We start from the raw sequence: 22,414 nt of genomic DNA, 5'->3' as shown, positions 1-22,414 counted from the left end.
CAGAGACAAAGCAGCGGCCGCCCGGCTCCTGCATTGCAGCTGGGCTGTTTACGGCAGTCGCGCTCCTCGCAGCCCTGCAGCTCCGCAGCAGCCCCGCTCCCCGTGTGCCATCAGCGTCTGCCTGAGGCTCGCTCCTGCTCGGCCCTGCACCGCCCCTGCCAGCCCCCTCCCTGTGCCCGCCGTGCCGGGGACACTGGGGACACTGGTGATACTGGGGATACTGGGGACACTGGAACGGGTCCTCAAGCCCTGTGCCACCCCAGCAGCGCTACCAGCCCGCCGGGAGCAGCTCCCTGTGCTCCCTGTGCTCCTGGATGATGCAGGGCATCGCCTGGCTGCACATCCCCGCTGTCCACCCACCCTGGCGGTCACTGGCACACCGCTGAGCTGCCCATGCCTGTGCCCATCCTGCCCCTCCATTCCTGCCGGGGACGCAGCCATGAAGCAGAAGGTGGGCACGGTGCAGTGGCCGTGGACAAACGATGGCTTTGAAGGCATCACGTTAAAATAGAGCCCGGGGCCGGTTTAGCCGCGCATGGCTGGGAGCTCAGAGCCGGCGCTGCTGCAGCTCCCGGTGCCTCTGATGGATCTGGGCCGCCTGCACACAGATGTGCACACGTTCAGGGCACACCAGGAGCTGATCTGGGCCATTTGCACACAGATGTGCACATGTGTGCTCACACTCAGGGCACACCAGGAGCTCCCACCACTTCCCAGTGCTGCTGCACCTCGCTGGGTTCATGGGAGGCTGGTGATCACCACTGTGTCTTGGTTAATGATGTTTTAAGGTGCACAAGGCTCCTGGTCCCGCCCTGCAGCCAACATGGACAGGGTCCATCCTCCCAGGGATCCCTGGTCCCACAGAGGAGGTGAGAAAGGGGAGCTGCTGGGGAGGATGAGGATGAGGATGAGGATGAGGATGAGGATGAGGATGAAGCACAGGATGGTCTCTGCCCCAGGGTGGAGGTGAGTAGTGTGTGTTCACCTCTCTCTGCACCCGTGTCCCAGGGAGGTGCAGTGCCAGCCGTGCTGGGATGGATGGATGGGCAGACACAGGTGACAGTGTCCCTGAGCAGCCACATCCCTGTCCCTGCCATGCCAGCCTCGCTGTACCAGCAGTGGCTCCTTCCAGCCAGGGTGATTACTGAAAATTACCTGTTTGCCACAGGCTGGCAATTAGGGCTCCCTGTAAGCGACACCAACATTCATTTCCTCGGAGACGAGTGTGGGCGTGCGGCTGGCACCGGGCACGGCGGGCGGCTGCGACGCTCCGTGCTGATCCCACGGAGCTGAGCACACCTTGTGTCCCACCCGTGGGGTAGAGGGAACACATCCCTGCTCTGCACAAGCTCCTGCCCGTCCCTGCTGCCGCTTCCCTGCATTCTGGGCTGAGGCACCAGGGATGTGTGGTACTCGGGGGGCTGGGACTGCCCCAAAGGGGTCTGGCTGGTGCAGCGTGGCTTGGCTGGCTCCACAGTACTACAAAGGTCAGGTGAGGATATGACTTGGGAGTACAGGAGAGAGTGGGGATCTCCACAGCAGCTGCTGCTGGGTGCTGGATCCCCTGGACAGCTCCAGCCCTGGTGGGTCGGCTCAGCCCTGGGTACACCCACATCCCCTGTCCTCGCCTGCCCCAGCAGCCCACAGCGTCAGCCCCGCGCCATCCCACGGGACTGAAAACTTTCCTTTTTGTAAAAATAAAAGCATCACAGTGGAGTCCCTGCTGCCTCTTGAAAGCTGCATTTAAGCTGCTTCCTGCAGCCCCAGGGGACAGCGCTGTGTGGTGACTCAGGCTGCCAGAGCCCAGCCAGCCTCCAGTGCAGATTTCTCTGCTCCTTGGAGAAGGCTCTGCCAGGGATGGGCACCTGTACATGTGCTGGGCACATGGGTGGCATCCCCCAAAAGTGCCTTGGGATTTGGGGAATGGCTGGTGGTGGGCAGTGCTGTGATGGGCAGTAGACATGGGCAGTGGGTATCCATGCGTGGTGGACACTGGGAGGTCCAGCTGTGGTGAGAGATCGATGTCCAGCTGTGACAGGCAGTGGATATCCAGCTGTGATGGGACACCGGGGTGTCCAGCTGTGACAGGCAGTGGATATCCAGCTGTGATGGGACACTGGGGTGTCCAGCTGTGACAAGCAGTAGTTACCCAGCTGTGCTGTGTACTGCTCTGCAACGGCTCTATCCCATCCCAGCCACCTCTTAGCCCCAGGCAATCCCTTTCCCTGTACAACGAGCTTCCCGGTGCATTATTTATACAGTCCGGATCGATCGGAAGATGATAACGGCTTCATTAGCATCTGAACATCGCGCCGGCCTCAGCGCCTGACACGACCTTGGCTGCAGGAGTACAAGCTTTTCCCTGTCAGGACCAGCTCCCCGGTGTCACCGTCATCACCAGACCCAGCCGGGGCTGCTGTGGCTGCCTCAGTGGGGTCCCCATGTCGCTGTGGGGACCCCATCCTCGCAGCGAGGAATGAGACGCCCCCATGCCCGGGCTCCTCGTGCAGTGCCCGTTGTTTTCGTGGCGCTCGTTAGCAGGGATATAATTAAGAGCAGCTATTTTGGATGCTTCCTTTATCCGGCAGCTCCCAGCGATGCCGCTGCAGGATCCTCCCCCCTGTCTCTGAAATAGGCGCTTGTCTTGAATGTCTTCCCTGTGGATATTCACTGCTTGTGGGGTCCTGTTGTGTTTGGTGGGGGGGCACACGCAGGCATCCGACTGCCCACGTGAGCTGGGGAGCGGGGAAGCAGCAGGAACGGGGCTGGAGGGGAGTGGGATCACTGCAGAGGGGTGATGGAAGGGGTGGAGAGAAGGATTTTGGTGGGGTTCTCCTGTCTCATCCACTGCCGCCATGCTGAGGAGGGGGCAGCAATGCTTTCCCCTCATTAAGGAGATGTTGATTTAGCGGAGGCTGGAGCCATCTGCTTGGAGCAGCCGCCTGCTCCCTGCTGGGGGGAGCTGGGTGGGGATGTGCTTCGTCAGCGGGGGCTTGGCCAGGAGCCCCCGCGCCCCGGCCGGGCATCGATCGCTGCTGGCGCTGCGCTGGCTGCAGACGCAGGGGCTGGCGCATCGGCACGTCACGGGGTGCTGGGAAGGGAGAGGAGCCCCCTGGGGAGTCCCACCATGTGGGGCCAGGATCTTGGACACGTGTGCAGGGAAGGGATGAGGCAGCCGGGCACAGGGATTTCACTGCAACGTAGATTGGGGTGCTGTGCTGGGGTCTCATCACGGCATACACCGGCCATGGGGTGTATGCCATGGGCACAGCTGTCTGCGGGCAGCGTGTTCTGGGACACCTGCAGCAGTGATGGGCACAGAGGTCTCCCCATGGCATGTACTGGGATTCCTGCTTGGGCATGTGGGTCTCCACGTGGCAATGCAGTGCCCAGAGCTGTGTTTGGGCACGGGGGTCTCCTCATGGCCTGCTCCAGGATGCCCAAAGCAGCTGCCAGCACGGTGCCAGGAGCCGAGCTGCCGTGTCCCTGGCCCCTGGGGTCGGGCAGAGCGGGGTCCCCGTGCCCAGGCCCTGCACGTGCCCGTGGCTCGTGCCCTGGTGCTGCGGGGCCAGCGCGGCGGGGCCGGCGAGGAGCTCTGCACACGCAGCGCCAGCTCAACCCAAGCGTGCATCCAGCTCCTGCCGTCGCCCTGTTTAAGGGGAGGCATCTCTGGGAGCAGTGGCAGGGCCACTCCCCGCGGCGCTGTTTACTCTGGCAGGCGCTGTTTGTAGCTGGTGTCGATGGCAGATGCCGCAGATCCTGGGGCACACCAGGGCCATGGGTGACAGCCAGACCCAGTGGTGCCCAGTCGTACCTGTGCCCCCCTTTCCTGAGGCTGGCATCGTGGTCCTGCCCCAAGGTGTTTGTGGGGTGCAAACTGCTCTGAGAGCTGTGGAGAGCTGGGCCATGAGACACCAGAGGAGCCCTGTGATGGCACAGCCAGCACCTGAGCAGCCCATGGGGAGCCAAGAGGTGGCATTGGGGTGTCCCAAGGATGGTGGTGGGGCTCAGGTTGTGAGCCACCTTCCTGATGGCATCTGATTCTGCATGGAGAGGGCAGGATGGTGACTGCAGGTGCTCGGTGGTCCCTGCCACCCCTTCAGTGATGCCAGCAGAGAGGACAGCCAGGAACACACTGGGTGCCCGCTGGCCATGAAGAAGCTCTGCTCTCCTCCCCACTCTGCCCATGTCCTCTTTTAGCCGATATCTTTAATTGGAAGCACTCAGAATCCTTTCTCTCTCCCTCATTAGTAGAAGAGTTTTCCTTGTACTTCCCAGCCATTAATGAGCTCTCCTGGCTCTTGCTGCCCCCAGACAGGCTGCAAATAACACTGTGGACCTGGTGACCAGGGCACCCATCGTTCTCTCCTGCTCTGGGAACTGGGGTTTTTCTGAGACCCCAGTTGGGCTGCATGCCCCAGCAGCCTTTGGCATGCTGACGGCCACTTCCAGAGCTTTAAGGAAAGTCAAACCACTGCATGGCTGGAAGTCACTGACTAAGCACTTGGCACGGGCAGTGATGGAAGTGCTAAACAGATTTTGGCAGCCGCAGCCTCTCCTGCAGGTGCAGGGAGGAAAATTTGCCGCTATGGTGTGTTGGGGTGATGGATGCCGAGGGTGACACGTGCCTGGGGATCACCAACAGCATCACCACTGCACCCTGATTCCTGAGCATTGCCCCATCCCAGCCCCTCACTGGGATCACCGTGGGAAAGGCCAGGCACTGCAGAGCTGTGACAGGTCTGTCCATCTGCAGGGACCCATCAGCCGGAGCGGGGCCCGGCTCGGGGCCGGAGAGCGCAGCCAGAGCCGGGCACGGCGCCGCTCCTGCGCCCACCGGCTCCCTTTGTCCCCTGGCCCTTGGCATCCCTGGGGGCAAAGCTCTGCCCCTTCTCCTGGGAGCTGGCTCTTGGCACGGGGCGGCAGCGGAAGCGGCGCTGGGCTCCTCTCCACCGCAGCTGAATGGAACCTTTGTTGGGGACGCTGGCGGCAGCACGGGGCTGGCGGGGACTGGGTCAGTGCCGGTGTCACAGGGGCTCTGCCCACCAGCAGTGTCCAGCTCTTCCCAGAGGAACACGGGGATGCTATGGCAGGGATGGGATTTGGGGGTTCTGTGGTGTTCCTGTCCCTCCCTACACCCTGGGGACCCCATGGTGTCCCCATCCCTCCCCGTGCACTCTGCAGTGCCCCTTCTGATCCCACTGGCACTGCACCTGGGAGGAGAGCCTGGGGAGCTGGTGGCTGCAGGGTGGTTGCTGTGGCTGACAGAGTCTGTCCTCTGCAGTTCTCACCTGTCACACGGGGCTGTGTCAGCATTACAAATGTCCTGCAGCTTGGACAATTGGGCAGCCCTGGAGTGCAGGAGAGAGCCAGTGTTGGGTGCCAGAGCTTCTGTCCTGGCCACTCCTGGCCCATCTGTGCTGCCTGGCCTGGGCAGGGCTGGCTCAGCCTGGCACCACTCCCCAGGCTTGAGGGTCAGGGCTGGACACAGCCGCCCTTCCTGCTGCTCCTGGGCTGTGGCACAGCCCTTGTGTCCAATAACTCAATAAACACAGGGACACTAACAAGGGGACATGGTAGAGGGCGAGAGAGCAAGGCCAAGGCATGCAGGGAGTTTCTCTGCCCCACATTCCCCTTACCTGCCTGAAGCAGCCCTTTCCAGCCAGCTTCTCCCAACAACACTTTGTCCCTGGCTTTGAGAGACTTTGTCCATTCTCCCTGCCAGGCCATGAAGCCTTTGGGTCCTCTCCCAAGGACTCAGGGCCCTGGTGGAGCTGTGTTCACTGTGTTTGGCTCAGGGTTTGTTGTGTGGGTCCCCCACTCAGGGCTCTGCCCACCCTCCTGGGTGCTGCTCCCACCCTCCCTCTTCCTTCTCCTCCTGCTCCTGCTCCCGCTGTGGGAAGAGCAGCTCACTGGAAAGCCTGAGTGGCATTTTTCGGGTAAATCTTATGTAAATCTGGCTCCATCCTTCCTCGTGCTGCTAATTGGATTGCCCCAGAGTGGTTTAATTTCCCAGAAGCATGGGGAGGGGTAGTGCTGGGGGGCTGGGGGTGCAGGGGAACGTGCTGAGCTCTGCCTGGTGGGGCTCCATGGGGCTGTTCCAGAGCCAGGGGAGAATGGGCAGAACCTGGTGCCAGGAGGGGCCCCTGGGCTCTGCCACCTTCAGCAGAGACCCCCACCCTGAGCTCCTGCCTGCAGGTTCAGGCAGCAGCTGTGGAGCTGCAGGGAGCCCCAGCCTTGGTGGGGAGGGAAACCTGGAGCTGCCACCACCTCACCTCCACAGTGTGCCCTGTGTCCCTGCCCCAGCCACCTCCTCTAACACCCTGTCCCCTTCCCTCCCTTCCAGAGCTCCTCGGATCGGCAAAGAGAGTCAATGTCAACTTCCAGGACACTGATGGGTGAGTGGGAGCCCCAAGGCCCGGTGTGGGTGCTGTGGGGTGCGTGCCAGGGTGCTGTGAGCAGGGGTGCACATGCTGTGTGTCTGGGTGGGAATGCCAGGCTCTCCGAGCTGCCAGCTCCAGTGCCAGAGCTCTGGCCCCCATTAGCCCATGTGGCTGAGCCCTGCCTGCACCCAGAGCAGCCATGGACAGCAGAGGAGGCAGAGGCAGGGCTCTGTGGCTCTGAGGCAGCCCTGTGGGGCTCCCCGGCGCCTGGCGGGGTCACGGCTCTCCACACATCCAGCAGCGGAAAGGGGCCGCAGATCACCCCTGCTAATCACACTAATGAGGCTGCAGGGAGGCTGCTGTGGGAGTGCTGCTTGTGGGGCTGTCCCCAGCTCCCCCTGCCCCGTGATCCTGCTTGAGCAGGGCAGCAGCACGGTGCCACTTGTCCCCTGGGGATGGCTCTGCTCTGGCCAGGGTAATGCCAGAGAGAGCAGCAGTTGGTCAGGAATGGGAATGTGCCCTGGGGGCAGATGGCCACAGCAGCCCTCCTCGTCCTTGTCACCAGGGTGGTGGCAGTGGGCATCCCCTGGTACCTGCCAGCTCATCGCTGTGCAAGGGGACATCAGCCCAGGGGCACCTGGTGCTCTGCAGAGCCAGCAGGTCACAGGAGAGCTGAACATCACAGCAGGGCTGGGAGCTGCAGGCAGGGCCCTGCTCGTACCCTACTTCTGGAAGGCTCAGGGGCTGCAGGAGCAAAAGGGGAGCAGCCTCCAGCCTCCAGCACTGCTCCTGGAAAGGATCCCCTGGGAAGGCACGGGCAGCCCAAGGCTGCAGCCGGGTGAGCTCTGCTCTGTGAGAGCTCAGCCAGCCCCGTGCCTCAGTTTCCCCATCCCTGCAGTGCTGGCTCCTGGCTGGGGGTGCTGTGGCCGAGCACCGTGGTGGTGTCCCTGTGCTGGCCGCAGGGCCAGTGCCCTGCTCGTGGCCGAGGTGCCCCCTGGGCCATGAGGAGCCCGAGGGGAGGCCCCGAGGCAGCCCTGGGGCAGGCTGCGATCTGCACCATCTTGAGCGGATTCGAGCAGGGCGCTGGAGCGGAAGATGTTGACATTTCGCAGGCAGACGTTGGGGATCGGCCTCCTGTGCCGGCTGTCTGCTCACATCGCCGCTCCCCGCCGGGGATGGCGGGCGGCAGCTCCGGGGGACGCGGCGGCTGCAGCGGGCTCCCCACGGGACGCGTCCCCCCTCAGGGACAGGGAGGTTGTCAGCCCACACCTGCCCCTCGGCCAGCCTCAGAGTGTCCCGGGGGCTGCACAGCCCGCTCCATGCTCTGGTGACACCGGGGTGGCCCCGGGGACGGGATGGGGACGCTGTGCAGGGCCAGGGCCCGGGGCAGCATTGCAATGGGTGCCAGCGCAGTCGCACGGAGGATGCCGCTGCCGGGAGCACAAGTAGGTCAGCTCCTGGCCTGCTTCCCAGGCGGGAGCCTCCAGCTCCGGGAGCTGTGAGAGCAGAGCGGGTGCGGGGCCGGGGGCTTTCCCCACCCCACAGCCAGCCCCGCACTGGGCAAGGGCAGCGCTGCCATCTGTGTGCACGGCTGCGCTGCTGGGGCCAGCCCGGGGGAAGTGGGTCAGTGGGGAGGGGGCTCCCCGGCACCCCAACCCTCCGTGGGACACCCCTGTGCCTGCCTTGCCCACCCCTTCACACCAGTGCGGTCTCAGCATTCCCATTCCTGCCCCGAAAGCCCACAGAGGGATGTCTTTCCCGGGTACATGCACGCACGGAGGGCAGAGAGGTGTCCCGAGGTGCAGGTTTGAGGCCGTGGTGCTGGGCAGGGGTGGCAGGGCTGCAGAGGGGACTGTGGCCCCTGACACCAGCCCTGTCCCCAGGTTCTCGGCTCTGCACCATGCGGCGCTTAACGGCAACACAGAGCTCATCTCGCTGCTGCTGGAGGCACAGGCTGCCGTGGACATCAAGGACAACAAAGGCGAGTCCCCAGCTCCTTGCCCTGCCCTGTAACCCCCCCCCAGGCACAAAGAAGGCTCATTCATGGCTTCCTGCCCCTGCAGGCATGCGGCCCCTGCACTATGCAGCTTGGCAGGGCAAGAAGGAGCCCATGAAAATGGTGCTGAAGGCAGGTTCCTCTGTGAACATCCCTTCGGACGAGGGCCAGATCCCCCTGCACCTGGCGGCACAGCACGGCCACTACGACGTGGTACGGAGAGGCACGGGGCTGGCGGGGGGCGGCGCCACCCTCCACCCCTGCCCTCACCGGGTCGGGGTCTCGCTTGTCCCCAGTCGGAGATGCTGCTGCAGCACCAGTCCAACCCCTGCATCATGGACAACTCGGGGAAGACGCCCCTGGACCTGGCGTGCGAGTTTGGCCGGGTCGGGGTAAGTTCTCGCGGGGCTGGGTGTCCCCAGAGGAGCACTGGGAGGGGACAGGGGCACTGGGAGGTCCCCGGGGGTGCTGGAGCAGCTGGAGTGGCACAGGGATGGCCAGCGCTGGGGATGTGTGGTGCCAACACTGCTGGCAGGAGGGGAGGAGGGGGCCGGGGAGCCGCCCTTGCAGCCCTGCTCCGTCTGTGTTTGCTGAGCCAGGTGGTCCAACTGCTCCTGAACAGCAACATGTGCGCGGCACTGCTGGAGCCCAAACCGGGGGACACCACCGACCCCAACGGCACCAGCCCCCTGCACCTGGCCGCCAAGAACGGCCACATCGACATCATCCGGTGGGTGCCGTGGGCAGGGGGGGCGCTGCCAGCGCCCCCTGTGCCCCGCTGACCCCGCTGTCCCCCGCAGGCTCCTGCTGCAGGCTGGCATCGACATCAACCGGCAGACCAAGGCGGGCACGGCGCTGCACGAGGCTGCTCTCTGCGGCAAAACCGACGTGGTGCGGCTGCTGTTGGATGTAAGGGGCCCCCTCGGCACCCCCAGATGTCCCCAGGCACCCCCAACCCTGGGGTTGGGGGCTCAGAGCAGCTTGTGCAGCTCTCGCAGGGAGCAGAGCTGAGGGTCCTGGAGGGGGCACTCCAAGGGGTGAGGGTCACAAAGGGCGGCACACAGGAAGGTTCTGAGAGCTGTGCCCTCCAGCTACTGGTCTCCTGGTGGTCTAGGGAGTCCCAGTGGGGGGCAGGATGGGGACCAGCCTCCTCCCAATCCCTCTCGGTGCCATTGCAGAGCGGGATCAACGCCCACGTCAGGAACACCTACAACCAGACGGCTCTGGACATCGTCAACCAGTTCACCACCAGCCAGGCCAGCAAGGAGATCAAGCAGATGCTGCGGGGTAGGGGGTTGGGGGGCACAGAGTGGCCGTGCTGGCACGAGGACGCCGGGCTGGGGGTGCCAACCCCCGCGGGGTGAGCGGCTGGTGACGCTCCCGCTCTGCCCCGCAGACGCCTCTGCAGCGCTGCAGGTCCGGGCCGTCAAGGACTATTGCAACAACTACGACCTGACCAGCCTCAACGTGAAAGCCGGGGATGTGATCACCGTGAGTGTGGCCGGGGGGGCCGGGGACACCCTGGTGTCAGCGCTGGCCCCTGGCCCGGCCCCTGACCCTGCCCTCCCGCAGGTGCTGGAGCAGCACGCGGACGGGCGCTGGAAGGGCTGCATCCACGACAACCGCACCGGCAACGACCGCGTGGGATACTTCCCCTCCAGCCTGGTGGAGGCCATAAGCAAACGAACAGGCAAATAATCCCCCCCCTGCACCCCCAGCCCTGGGCAGCCCCGGCTTGGTTTGGGGGGAGCGGGGTGTTGGGGGGTGCAGCGGTGAGGACAGAGCAGGGTGACGCCCTTCATGCATGTGGGGTCGGTGTCCCTGCTGTGTGCATGGGGACGGTGCCTGCACGTGTGTGGGGTCAGTGTCCTCATTGTGCCTGTGGGGCCGGCGTTCCCATCGAGTCTGCAGGGTCTGTGTTCCCGTTGTGTCTGTGGAGTCGATGCCCGTGCGGTGCTTTGGGGGTTGGCAGCCCTGGGCTGTTCGAGGGTCAGCCCTGGCTGCCCTTGGGCTGGGGGAGGTGTTTGAGGTGCCTGCAGATGGGTGCATGAGGAGACCCAGGTGTGTCACTGTGGTTTGGGACGACGGGCACAGCAGGGGGGTTGCAGGAGCTGGTGCTTAGGGACTGGGCACCAGTGCCAGGGAGGCGATGCTGCCACACAGAGACTGTCTTTGCAGCCAGGGGCCATCTCAGGGATCGGCCCTTGCTCCCCTGGCCTGTGGCTGCCTGTCCCCATCCTCATTCCCATTGTCACCCCTTTAGGCCCCTGGTGGGGTGTGCAGCCCTGGGCTGTGCCCTCTGCCAAGAGTGTCCCAATGGGGCTGGTGCTTCTGCAGGCAGCACTGAAAGGCTTCACATCAACCATCTCACCCCAGCCCTGGGAGCAGCTCCTGGGGCAGCCACACTCTGGGGACACAGGCAGAGAATGGTGGCACTTGAAAAATATCTCAAGGGAGTGGCAGCACAAGTGGCTGCCAGGCAATCCACAGTGGCCCTGGAGGCGCCGGATGCTGGACAGGCAAGGGCAGAGCCACCCTCTGGGTATGGGGATGTACCAGAGATGCCATCCATGGCTCCTGGGCATTGCTCCGTGGCTCCTGGGCAGTGTTCCGTGGCTCCTGGGCTGCAGCTGGCCCACAGCAGTGTTAGCCAGGCTGTGGGGCTCTGTAGCCACTCTGCTGGCTCGCTGGGGCAGCAGTGTGGGGTGCAGGCTCTGTGCCATGGCTCAGCCAGCTGGACACGGGGGTGCCGATGCTGCAGCCCCAGCCCAGCCCTGCCGGCAGCCCCACAGCCCTGGGGTGGCCCTGGGGGAGCAGGACCCGGCAGCCTGGCTGGGACACGCCCAGGAGCTGACGCGTGGGGCTGTGGCAGTGTCGGCGTCGGAGCCGCGGGATGTGTTCGTGTGTCCGTACCCTGCGCCGGGCTGTGTGTGCTGAGCTCCTGCTGCTGCTCCTCGCCTCGGCTCCGCATCGGTTGGGTCTCAGTTCTGCCTTCTCCACATCCCTTTGGTCGCTTTTTTGATTTGCTCCCTTTTCCCCCCCTTCTTTTCTTTCATTTTTTTCCTTTTTTTTTTTTTTTTTTTTTTTTTTTTTTTTTTTGGTGGCTCCGAGCGTGTCTCTATTATTTTGATTCTTTTCATTTTGTCTCTTGTTATGTTTTATTATCAGGTTCATGGGAGACTGTAACAATCCCCCAACACTTCCAAAAGATCCCGCTCCCGGCTTACGGGGCTGCTGTGCTAAACGGTGACGCCTCGTCCCATCCGTTCCATTCCCTGCCTCCACCTCCACCTCCACCACCACATTCCCATCAGACTCTTTTCAGTTCCTTTGGCTATCACAGGCTCTCCCCTAGCAGTGCCGACGAGCCGCGTTACGGACAAGGTAGTTCACCGCTCGCTTCGTGCTCTCCATGGATTTTCCTTTCTTTTCCTTTAAAGCTGTGTTGTTCTCTCTCTGCTCGGCCTCTCCCCTCACCGGGGGGCTGCAGGGTGTGTGTGTGTGTGTGCATGCAGCGTGTGCATGCGCCTGCATGAGTGCAGTGGGGGGCACACGGGTGGCACACTCGTGCCATCGCCGCCCGCTCCAGCGCCGCTGTGTGCCCAGGGCACAGCCTGCCCTCCCCACCCTCGTGTCCCCGTGCTCCTGGCTGGGTTTGTGGGCACTCCCAAAGCACTCACAGCCCTGTGCCAGGCAGGGCTGGCAGCACGGTGCCACAGCTCCGTGCCATGCTCACAGGGACCCTCTGCCAGGCAGAGCCTCCTTGCAGGGCCCAGTCTGAGCAGGTCATGCAGAGCTGAAGGGGCTGTGGCACTGGGGGCTTTCCCAGGGGATGCTCTTGGGGCTGGCTCAGCGCAGGCAGAGCCCAGCTGAGCCCTGGGGACCCTCCAGGACACAGGCAGGTGATGGATGCTGCAGGTCTGTGCGTCGACAGCACTCGGGCAGGGCGGTTGCAGGGATGCAGTCCTCGATGCCTGGGGCCAGGGGTCTTTGCATGCCCTGGTGGCAGTGGCTAAGGTTGTGCTGGGGAGCACCGGGTGGCCATGCTGGCACTGGGGACAAGGGAGCACTTCTTCTTCCCCAGGACTTTCTCTCCTGGAGGGGTCACACGGAGCTGCACAAGCCCACGTTCCTCTTGGTGTGATCAACCATGGCATGTGCAGCTCAGGGATGTCCCAGCCTCATTTGGTGGGGTCATTTGTCCCCTGCTGTGCTCCTGCAGTGACTTTATCACCTTGTTTCACCTATTCCCTGCTATGGTTGGTGCTGTAGGAGCAAGCAGCTCCATGAACAGAACTGGCCTGGTTGGCAGTGGGGTACACACTGCTGTGTGGCAGGGTGGCAGTAGCCCATGCTGGTGGCAGGGTGGCAGGACAATGGTGGAGCCAGGGTGGGGCCGTGGCAGCATTGGCCTTGCTGATAGGCCTGTTGTCCATCTCATCTGATGCTGTTTTCCCCCCTGGGCTCAGAGCTGGGTGTCCTTGATGCAAGTGGGACCTGGCAGAGGTGGTCACCACAGTGGGCTGGTGAGGAGCCGGGCCCAGGGGTGACTCTCAAGCTGTGCCCCAGAGGAGGTCCAGTGGATGCACTGCTGTGTCCCCTGTGTGTCACCAGGTGTCAGTACCCGGTGCCTGGCCCTCCATGGCCCAGATGGGTGTAGGCAGCTGCAGAGACATGGCCAGCACTGCCTGGGACAGGGGACAGTAGGATGGGGACCCTGCTCCCCACTGCTTGAGTTGCCCTTTGCTCCCTGCATTGGGTCACATCCCCATCCTGTCCTATGAAGGGATGACACGATCCCTGTCCCTTGTCCAGGCCCAGCCTGGGTACTGGAACATCCCACCCTGGGTCTGTCCCTGGCAGCAGGGAGGGGATGCTCTGCACAGTGGGGGCCCAGGGCTGGTCACTGTCAGCTCTGCCAGCTTGGGGTGGGACAGGGCCCTCGGATGGCTCTGGCATCCTGGGCACGGACACAGCCGGGGTCCCCACACCTTCCCTGTGGGGTTGTTCCCACGTGCAGCAGTGCCAGTCCCGGGCCGTGGCCACCTGCCCCGCGCCACACCCGTGCGAGCCGAGCGCAGAGCCCGAGCCCCGCGCCTGACGGCCGCTCTCTCTGCTCTGCCACCAAGGGTCCCGCGGGGCCGACATGAGCCCATCCCACCTGTCACCGTCGCAGGGCGGATCGGCCGCGCCCGCCCCCGCCGAGGAGATCTGGGTGCTGCGGAAACCCTTCGCAGGTACGGCCAGCTGGCACCGGCTGGCACGCGGGGCACTGCCAGGGCGCGGTGCCCCTCTCCGCGGGGCTCAGAGCCCTGACAGCCTCTCCTCTCCGCGCAGGTGGTGACCGCAGCAGCCTGGGCAGCACGGGCAGCGTGGCCTCAGCGCGCAGCTCGGGGAGCGGGCAGAGCGCGGGCAGCGGGGCGCACGCCCTGCACGCCGGCTCCGAAGGTGTCAAGGTAAGGCGAGCCCCGAGGCGGCCGAGCCAGCTGCTCTTGGCTGCAGTCCTGCAGCGTTTGCTGCCTGCCCTGACCTCAGCTGGGATTGGCGCTTGACTGAGTGCTGTGCAGCCTCATCCATACCTTGTGTGCCGTCAGCTACGCTGTCACCGGCAGTGGCCACCAGCGTGTCCCCTCCACCTGGCCCCTGAGTGCTGCCTCGGCCTGGGCTCAGCCCCCGGCAAAACATTTCACAGGTCCATCCCAGGCTGCTGTGCCACGTCTCTGCTGCCGCTTGCAGGGACTTCTGCACTGTGCTCTGCACTGCCCTGCCCTGCACATGGTGGCTGCTGCCACCAGCATGGCACACTGCAACCAGCACCATGCACTGCTGCAACTGGCATGGCACACTGCCAGCATGCACTGCTGCCACCAGCACTGCACAGCACACTGCACTGCACGGCACACTGCCACCATGCACTGCTGCAACTGGCATGGCACACTGCCAGCATGCACTGCTGCCGCCAGCATGCACTGCTGCCACCAGCATGGCACACTGCCAGCATGCACTGCTGCCACCAGCACTGCACAGCACACTGCACTGCACAGCACACTGCCAGCATGCACTGCTGCCACCAGCACTGCACGGCACACTGCACTGCACGGCACACTGCCACCAGCACCATGCACTGCTGCCGCCGGCACACTGCACTGCACTGCACATGCTGCTCCATCAGTGCACTGCTGCCACCAGCACTGCACATCGCACTGCACACTGCCCCGATGCCCCTGGCACAAGAGCCCTGCGCTGTCCCTTTCCCCAGTGATGGCACTCACCAGCCCACCCACCTCAGCACCCGCCAGCCCGCGTCCCCTGGCACCCTGCCTGCCATGCCCACATGCTCCTGAGCCACACCATGCTGCCAGCCGGGGGTCTCCGTCTTGTGGGCACAGGGCACCCCACAGCCCGTGCCGGCAGCCTGGGCTGGGCGTGTGCCAGGCTGGATTTGGGGTGCGGCGGTGCCGTGGGCTCCTGCTGCCGGCAAAGCACCATCTGCTGCTCCCGCGGCTCCCGCTCTCCCCGCTGCTGCCGAAATCTGCTGCAACCCTCCCTGCCCACCCTCGCCCGAGCTGGCGGCACCCGCAGCACCTGCAGCACCCGCAGAATCCACGGTACCCGCGACACTGGCGACATCCGCGACATCCGTGACACGCACCCCCGGCCCGCCGGCCCCCTCCGCCCGCCTCACTCCTGCCTGCTCTCCCCCCTTCCCGGGGTGTTTTTCAGCTGCTGGCAACGGTCCTTTCCCAGAAGGCTTCTGCGCAAGAGTCTGCCGTGGGCGATGGGCCGGCCAAGGCGCAGGACATCCCCGCAGGTGCGTGCTGCGGCCGCCCGGCTGCCGGAGCAGGAGGAGCCCTGGCCGTGCCGTGGATCCAGGGATTTGTCTTTTTTTTTATTGCCACGGCACCCGTCGCCAGAAGAAAAACGTGTGGGTAAAAAATGACTCTCTCGCCTTTCGGCTGCTGCCAGGCCTTCTCCTGCCTCGGTTAGTGGGGGCCCGTGGGGGGCGGGGGGCGGCATGGGGCGGGCAGGGGGGGCACCGCTGCTCCCCGGCCCCTTCCTTTCCCTGGCCCCCCGCCAGCCCCGCTGGAACCCGAGCGGGGGTCCCCATCCCCCCACCGCCGTCTGGGGGGCTGCGGGGAGCATGGCCACGCCACGGGGGTGCCCACGCTACGGGAGTGGCACGTGCCTGGGAATTGGGGGGACAGACGGGAGATGCACACGTGGGGGTGGGCGCAGGGGGACGCCCGGAGCTGCTCGGGCTGCGGGGAGGGGAGGGGGCAGCGGGCAGAGAGACCTGGGGAGGGGGATGCGCTCAGGGGAGGGGGCGCGCACATGGAGGGGGGTGGGCACGCGGGGAGGGGGGTGCAGACGTTGCCAGGGAGAGGGGGAAACATGCTGGAGAGATGCAGACGCAAGTGGGATGCAGACGTGAGGGAGATGCACACGGCAGAGGGATGCACATGTGAGGAGGATGCCCACGCGAGTGGGATGCAGATGCCCGAAGGATGCACACACAAGGAGGATGCACACACACACACACACACACACACACGGTAGACGCAATTGCTGGTGGGGGGGAAGAGGCTTTTCTTGTCTATCCTGATCAGAAACATGAGGCTAAAATTTCAGGGCAGCCCTCCTTACCTTGGAGGGTGGGCACCAAGGGATGAACAGCTCGCCTAAGCCTCCCTGGCTGGTGGCAAGGCCAGAGGGGTGGGGCCAGAGGGTTTTGGGCAGAGGGACCCCTCTGGCTGCTGCCTGGGCACCGGGGACTCGTTTTGGAGGAGAGGACTGGCTGAGCCCCTCTGTTCGGGGCTGTGCTGGGTGCAGCAGCTCGCCTGCCCCTCCCCGAGGAGCAGCACCCACTCCAGGGCACCGCGGGGTGCTCCGGGCTGCTGTGCTGGGGGAGGGATGTTACTTTCCTGTGCCTGCCTTGGCCCTGCCAACCCGGGGTGTGGCTGTGGCATCCCGCCCAGGACAGGGCTGGGCTCTCCCTTCCACCTGGCCAGAGCCAGGGCAGCTCCGGCCCCGCTGACCGCTGCCCCTCCGGCAGGTTCGTCGCGGTCGCAGAGCGTGGCCAGCTCCCCCTACGCCCCCCAGCCCCCCGCCGAGCCCCAGCTGAAGAAAATGGAGCCACCGTCAGAGGGGAAGGTGAGCGGGGTGCTGTGGGGAGCATGTGGTGGGGACAGCCTGGGGGACACCTGCAGGAGTGGCGGGTCCCCATCCATGTGTCCCTCTCACCCCAGAGCTCGGAGGCCGTGTACCAGTGGCTCTGCAAGTTCCAGCTGCAGCTCTACGCGCCCAACTTCATCAACGCCGGCTACGACATCACCACCATCAGCCGGATGACGCCGGAGGTGGGGCCGGGGGCGGTGGGAGGGAGGCACGGCCGGAGCAGGGCGGCGCTGACCCCCCTCTCTGCCCCAGGACCTCACGGCCATCGGGGTCACCAAGCCGGGGCACAGGAAGAAGATCGCCTCCGAGATCAACAACCTCAACATCCCCGAGTGGCTGCCCGAGTACAAACCGGTGAGGGCTGTGCAGGGCCAGGGGGACAAAAGCCATATCCATGGTGGCAACGAGTCCCCTCCTCCCTTCCAGGGTGGGGTGGCACTGGACAAGGGTGGGAGCTGGCTCCATAGTCCCAGAGCTGCCCATGTCCCCTCTGGACAGCTCCCCAGGGAGCATCAGGCTGGTGCCAGCTGTCATCCATGTGGGTGGCACTGTGTCCCCTGACGTCCCTCCTGCCCCAATGTCTGGGCACAGTGAGAGGCTTCCCATGGGAACAGGGATGGGAATAGCCCAGGATGTTTGTGGGGCACAGGGACAGCACAGGACGAGGATGGTCCCCTGGGGCTGTGATCCCCCAGCAAGATGTGTGCCGTGGGTGCTGGGGTGGTGGGGCCAGACCCTGCTGCCAGCTGGTGCTGAGCCGTGCCCTGCACCCCACCCCAGGCCAACCTGGCCCTGTGGCTCTCCATGATCGGCCTGTCCCAGTACTACAAGGTGCTGGTGGAGAACGGCTACGAGAACATCGACTTCATCACCGACATCACCTGGGAGGACCTGCAGGAGATCGGCATCACCAAGCTGGGTAAGGCCCCGCGCGCGGCGCTGGCTGCGCCGGCCTCGGCGGTGACACTGATGGCATGTGCCGCCCCCAGGCCACCAGAAGAAGCTGATGCTGGCGGTGAAGAAGCTGGCGGAGCTGCAGCGCGCCGAGCTGGGCAAGTACGAGCCGGGCACGCTGAAGAGGAAAGCGTCGGGACCATGCCCAGAGGTGCTCACCATCGAGTCCCCGCCGCCGGAGCCGCCCGAGTGCCAGTCGCCCAAGATGAGCACGTTCCAGGACAGCGAGCTCAGCAGCGAGCTGCAGGTGGCCATGACGGGCGAAGGCCCCGAGGAGCCCCCCGAGAAGGCGGCGAACCCCGCGGCCCCCGGTTACCGCTCGCCGCCGGCGCTGGGCGGCCGCGCCCGGCTCATGAGCAGCTCGCAGGAGCTGCTGGGGGACGGCCCGAGGGGCCCCCCCGCCGCCGCCATCTCCAAGAGCCAGGAGTACCTGGCCGAGGGGGCCGGGGAGAGCCCCCCCGCGCCGCCCAAGGAGAGCCGCCCGCCCCGGCACGGCCACCCCGTGAAGCGTGCCAGCGTGCCCCCGGTGCCCGGCAAGCCCCGGCAGCCCTCCCGGCCTCCGCGGGGCAGCTGACACCGCCGCAGACCCCCGGCAAAGCACGACCCTCGTCCCCGCAAGGCCCGGCGGCTCCTCACGCCACCGCCAAGGTGAAGCCCACCCCGCAGCTGCTGCCGCCCGGCGAGCGCCCGGCATCGCCCCGCTCCCTGCCCCAGTCGCCCACGCACCGCGGCTTCGCCTATGTCCTGCCGCAGCCCACCGAGGGCGAGGCGGCGCCGCCGGGGGTGCCCGTGCTGCCCGTCTCGGTGCCCGTGCTGTGCCTGCCGCCGGCGGGCGAGGGCGAGGAGGAGCCGGGCAGGCCGAAGAAGAGGGCGCACAGCTTGAACCGCTACGCAGCCTCCGACAGCGAGCAGGAGCGGGACGAGCTGCTGGTGCCGGACGCGGGGCCCTACGCCACGGTCCAGCGCCGCGTGGGCCGCAGCCACTCGGTGCGGGCACCCGCCGGCGGCGACAAGAATGTCAACCGCAGCCAGTCCTTCGCCGTGCGCCCCAAGAAGAAGGGACCCCCGCCGCCCCCTCCCAAGCGCTCCAGCTCTGCCATCTCCAGCGCCGGCATGGCCGAGGACTTCCCCAAGGAGGGTGAGGGCGAGGCGGCCGTGGGACCCCCGAGCGCCGAGGGCGAGAGCCGCCGGGAGCAGCGGCGGGCGAGCGACCTGGGCGGCAGCGTGGACACGGGCAGCGCCGGCAGCGTGCGCAGCATCGCGGCCATGCTGGAGATGTCCTCCATCGGCGGCGGGGCTCGAGCGCTGGCGCTGCAGAAGCCGCATGTGGCAGCCGGGCCGGGGCCAGCGCCGGCTAAAGCGCCCGAGGGCTATTACCTACAGCCCGGTCCTCCCCCGGGCAGCCCCGACCGCGCCCGCGTGGCCACCGTCCTGGCCACCGTGAAGCATAAGGAGGCCATCGGGCTGGACGGGGAGGTGGTGAACCGGCGCCGGACCATCAGCGGCCCGGTCACCGGGCTGGTGGCAGCCGCCCGCCGCGAGCGCGCCGACAGCGTGCGGTCGGAGGCGGCCGCCGACGGCCCCGGCGAGCGGCTGCGGGTGGAACGCGGCGGCTCCCCCGATGGCATCCCCTTCGCCGAGGACGGAACCCTCACCATCAAGCAGCGGCCGCGGCCCCTGGGGCCGGCCCGGGGGGACACGGGCGAGGGGCTGTCCCCAGCGCACCGCCACGGGGACCTGGCCAAGGTGGAGGCCAGCGCCACGCTCAAGCGGCGGATCCGGGCCAGGCAGAGCCAGCAGGACGGCGTCCGCTTCGTCCTCACCGAGTCCGACACCGTCAAGCGCCGGCCCAAAGCCAAGGACAAGGAGGCGGCGCTGGAGCCGGCCACGCTGGCCGTGTACCAGAACGGCACCGGCACCGTGAAGCGGCGGCCGGCCTCGGAGCTGAGCGGGGCTGAGCCGCCGCCCACCCCTCCGCTCGCCGTCCGCCCCGACGGCCCCGAGTTCGCCCCGCCGCCCGCAGAGCCCAAGAAGCCCTTCAAGCCGCCGGTGTCCCCCAAGCCTGTGCTGACGCAGCCGCCTCAGAAGATGCCTGGGCCGCCGGTGCCCGTCCCCAAAAAGGTGCCCATCCCAAGCCCCGGTAGCCCAGGTAGGTGCCCCACTTGCCCTGTAGGGCGAACGCCGGGGGTCCCAGCCGGTCCCGCCGCGCTCCTGCCCCTCTCCCTTCTCTCCGCAGAGGTGAAGCGGGTCCATGGCACGCCGCCCCCGGTGTCCCCCAAGCCCACGCCGCCCCCCACGGCACCCAAGCCCCCCAAGCCCCACGCCGCCATCCAGTCGGTGAGCGCCAGCTCCACGCCCGCCCCGTCGCCGGCCCGGCAGCTGAGCCCCGCGGCCAAGCCCTCCAGCACGCCGCCCTCGCTCTGCTCCAGCCCCGCCAAGCCCCTGTCGCCCGGGGCGCAGCCCCAGCAGGTGCCCGTGAAGCCGCCCCGCTCCACCATCGCCAGCCCGTCCGTGGACAGCGCCGGCCCCGAGCTGGCGCAGCAGAAGCTGGAGGAGACCAGCGCGTCCCTGGCCGCTGCGCTGCAGGCTGTGGAGGAGAAGATCAAGCAGGAGGACAGTCAGGCGGCAGAGTAAGGGGGTGCAGCGGGGGTGGTGGGGCCCGGGGAGGGGGTGAGGCCACTCGGCTGTGACACCACGGTGCGAGTGGGATGGTGCTGGGGAGCATCAGGGGACCCTGGCTGGAACCGCGCTGGGGAGGTGACACTGAAGGACATCGTGCTGGAGCAGCATGTGGGTGGCCTGGGGCCTGTCTTGGAGAGAGGACACTGGGGACATGGAGCCAGAACGCTGTGCCATGGCACTGGGGACACAGTGCAAAGGGACAGGAGGGCCGTGCCACGGGGTGGAGGGAACTGTGCCGTGTCCCCGTCCCATGCACTGCCCTGACTCGTCTCTGTCACTCCCCAGCTCGGCCGTGGAGTCAAAGAGCACCGTGAGCATCCTGGACGACATCGGCAGCATGTTCGACGACCTGGCAGACCAGCTGGATGCCATGCTGGAGTGAGGGGCGCCAGGGCCCCGAGAACCTCAGGGCTTACGTGGGCACAAGGGCACAACGATCCACGACCCCCCGGCCCCGCCGCGCTCTCCCCGTCCCCTTTGTACAGCCGTCCCCTCCCGGACATCCCGTCCCTCGGGGTTTGCACAAAGAAGAAGATACCTCAGGATTGTGCTCACGGACTCGGCGCCGGCTCCGGCAGGACTCCCTTTTGCAGAAGCAAAAAAAAAAAACAAAACAGAAAACAAAAACCACAGAAATAAAACCCAACAGAAGAAACAAAGCAACACGCTCCGGACCGAAGCGTGGCCGGGGCTCCGGGGGGCTCCCGAGTGCCCTGCCAGCCCCGGCGCCGCGGGTCTCTGTGACCCCGATGTAGCACAAGCCCTGCCCGGCGCGGTGGCTCCGCCAGCCGCGTGTCACCGATGGCGTTTGCTGGTGGCGGGCAAATGCACTTGGGTTTCTTTGCTCCGTTTTTAATTTTGATTTTTAAACTTTGTTTTCTTTCTCGGTCGGCGTTGGCGGGGGCGGGCAAGGCTGGCGGTGGCCTTGGGGGGCAGCGGGACGTGCCCCTGCCCGGCCCCTCCCCGCCCCGGGGACAGGACGGTGATAAGCTATTAAAAAAAAAAAAAAAAGTATTAATTTATTGGAGGGGAAAAAAAAAAATAAAAAAAAAGATATAAAGCAGATTTCCCCCAACCCCAAAATAATAAAAAGAAAGAAACTTTAACAAATATATATTTAAAAGATTTAAAAATATTAGCAATTATATATAAAGCAGTTTAAAAGAAATCAAGAGAAAACTGGATTTTAGCTTGAGAAAAACTATTAGATTATACTAAGCTGTGTGTCTTGTGGCAAACTCATTCTAAGAGTAGCACAATATTTACCTTTTCTCTGGGTGGAAGGTACGTGCGAGCGGTTCTGGTCGGGTTTTCCGTTGGGATTCAGTGTCGCGTCTTTCTTTTTCCACCGTTACGAACTCAAAGGATGTGCCTTGTTTTATGGAGGTTTTTGTTAATTCTTAACCACTGGAGGTGTTTCCTTTCTTTTGGAGTGTCTTCGGGGTTTGGTTTGGTTTCTTTTTATTGCTTTTGTTGTCGGTCTGTCTGGGTGCGTGTGGGTGTGCGTGGGTGTGCACGCGGGGTGCGTGTCTCGGTGCGGGATGCACCGCTGTATATTCCTGTACAAACTGGAGTTGGAGTCTGGTTCAGTCGCTTGAGTCCTGATGAATGCATTTTTTGCTTGTGGTTTCCAAACAAAAGTGTTGCTGTTCCTTTCTTTTCTCGAGACGTGGAGTGGTCTCTTCCCTCCTTCCCTCTCCCTCCCTGCCCTGTCTCCCCCGTCTCTCCCGTTGTGGTCGCTGATCCAGATGTTGTTTGGCACAACTTTGAAATTTTTTTTTGGAAAAAAAAAAAAACAAACAACAAAACACAAAAAAAAAGACTTTAAAAATAATTTAAAAAAATAAATAAATCACCCGCCTGAAAATATCTGTTGAAAAGAAAAAAAATATGTATCTAAAAAAAAAATCCATAAAGTTCTACATGATGGATATATACATATATATATTTTTTATGATTAAGTTATGGACTCTGTATCGTATCCCATCTGTCCAGCTCTGCATCTTGGTGCTGCTCCCTGCTCTTCTGTGCTTAGATTTCACCTCTACTCGTCTTTATTCTTCCTATTCTGAATTGTAGATGGCTCGTGGTGCTGTGAAGACGTTTGCTCCTATACCAAGTCTGGCAACAAATATTTAAACAAAAATAAAAAAATAAAACCCCTGCTGGGCTGCCACCACTGTTTGTGTCCCCAAGCCCTCCTTATGATGTGCTGGGTGTTTGT

General features: G+C 64.4%; 1 protein-coding gene across 1 annotated transcript in view; it reads left to right on the top strand.

Moving 5' to 3' along the window:
- Positions 1 to 22,348, top strand: part of CASKIN1 (CASK interacting protein 1) — a 28,854-nt gene extending 6,506 nt beyond the window's left edge. The window contains 21 exon segments of the mRNA XM_056503225.1: positions 6,347 to 6,398; positions 8,267 to 8,364; positions 8,447 to 8,592; positions 8,676 to 8,771; positions 8,979 to 9,109; positions 9,180 to 9,288; positions 9,558 to 9,666; positions 9,776 to 9,870; positions 9,952 to 10,069; positions 11,548 to 11,763; positions 13,509 to 13,616; positions 13,717 to 13,835; positions 15,103 to 15,190; positions 16,433 to 16,530; positions 16,626 to 16,736; positions 16,807 to 16,908; positions 17,335 to 17,473; positions 17,544 to 18,056; positions 18,059 to 19,657; positions 19,745 to 20,138; positions 20,476 to 22,348. Coding sequence (XP_056359200.1) covers positions 6,347 to 6,398; positions 8,267 to 8,364; positions 8,447 to 8,592; positions 8,676 to 8,771; positions 8,979 to 9,109; positions 9,180 to 9,288; positions 9,558 to 9,666; positions 9,776 to 9,870; positions 9,952 to 10,069; positions 11,548 to 11,763; positions 13,509 to 13,616; positions 13,717 to 13,835; positions 15,103 to 15,190; positions 16,433 to 16,530; positions 16,626 to 16,736; positions 16,807 to 16,908; positions 17,335 to 17,473; positions 17,544 to 18,056; positions 18,059 to 19,657; positions 19,745 to 20,138; positions 20,476 to 20,572 — 4,538 coding nt within the window. The 3' untranslated portion in view covers positions 20,573 to 22,348.
- The last annotated feature ends 66 nt before the right edge of the window (positions 22,349 to 22,414 follow it).

This window comes from Oenanthe melanoleuca, chromosome 14 (genome assembly GCF_029582105.1).
Source record: "Oenanthe melanoleuca isolate GR-GAL-2019-014 chromosome 14, OMel1.0, whole genome shotgun sequence".
Taxonomy (NCBI): Eukaryota; Metazoa; Chordata; class Aves; order Passeriformes; family Muscicapidae; genus Oenanthe; species Oenanthe melanoleuca.
Note: the sequence above shows the minus strand (reverse complement) of the source record. Positions and strands in the feature narration are given on the sequence as shown.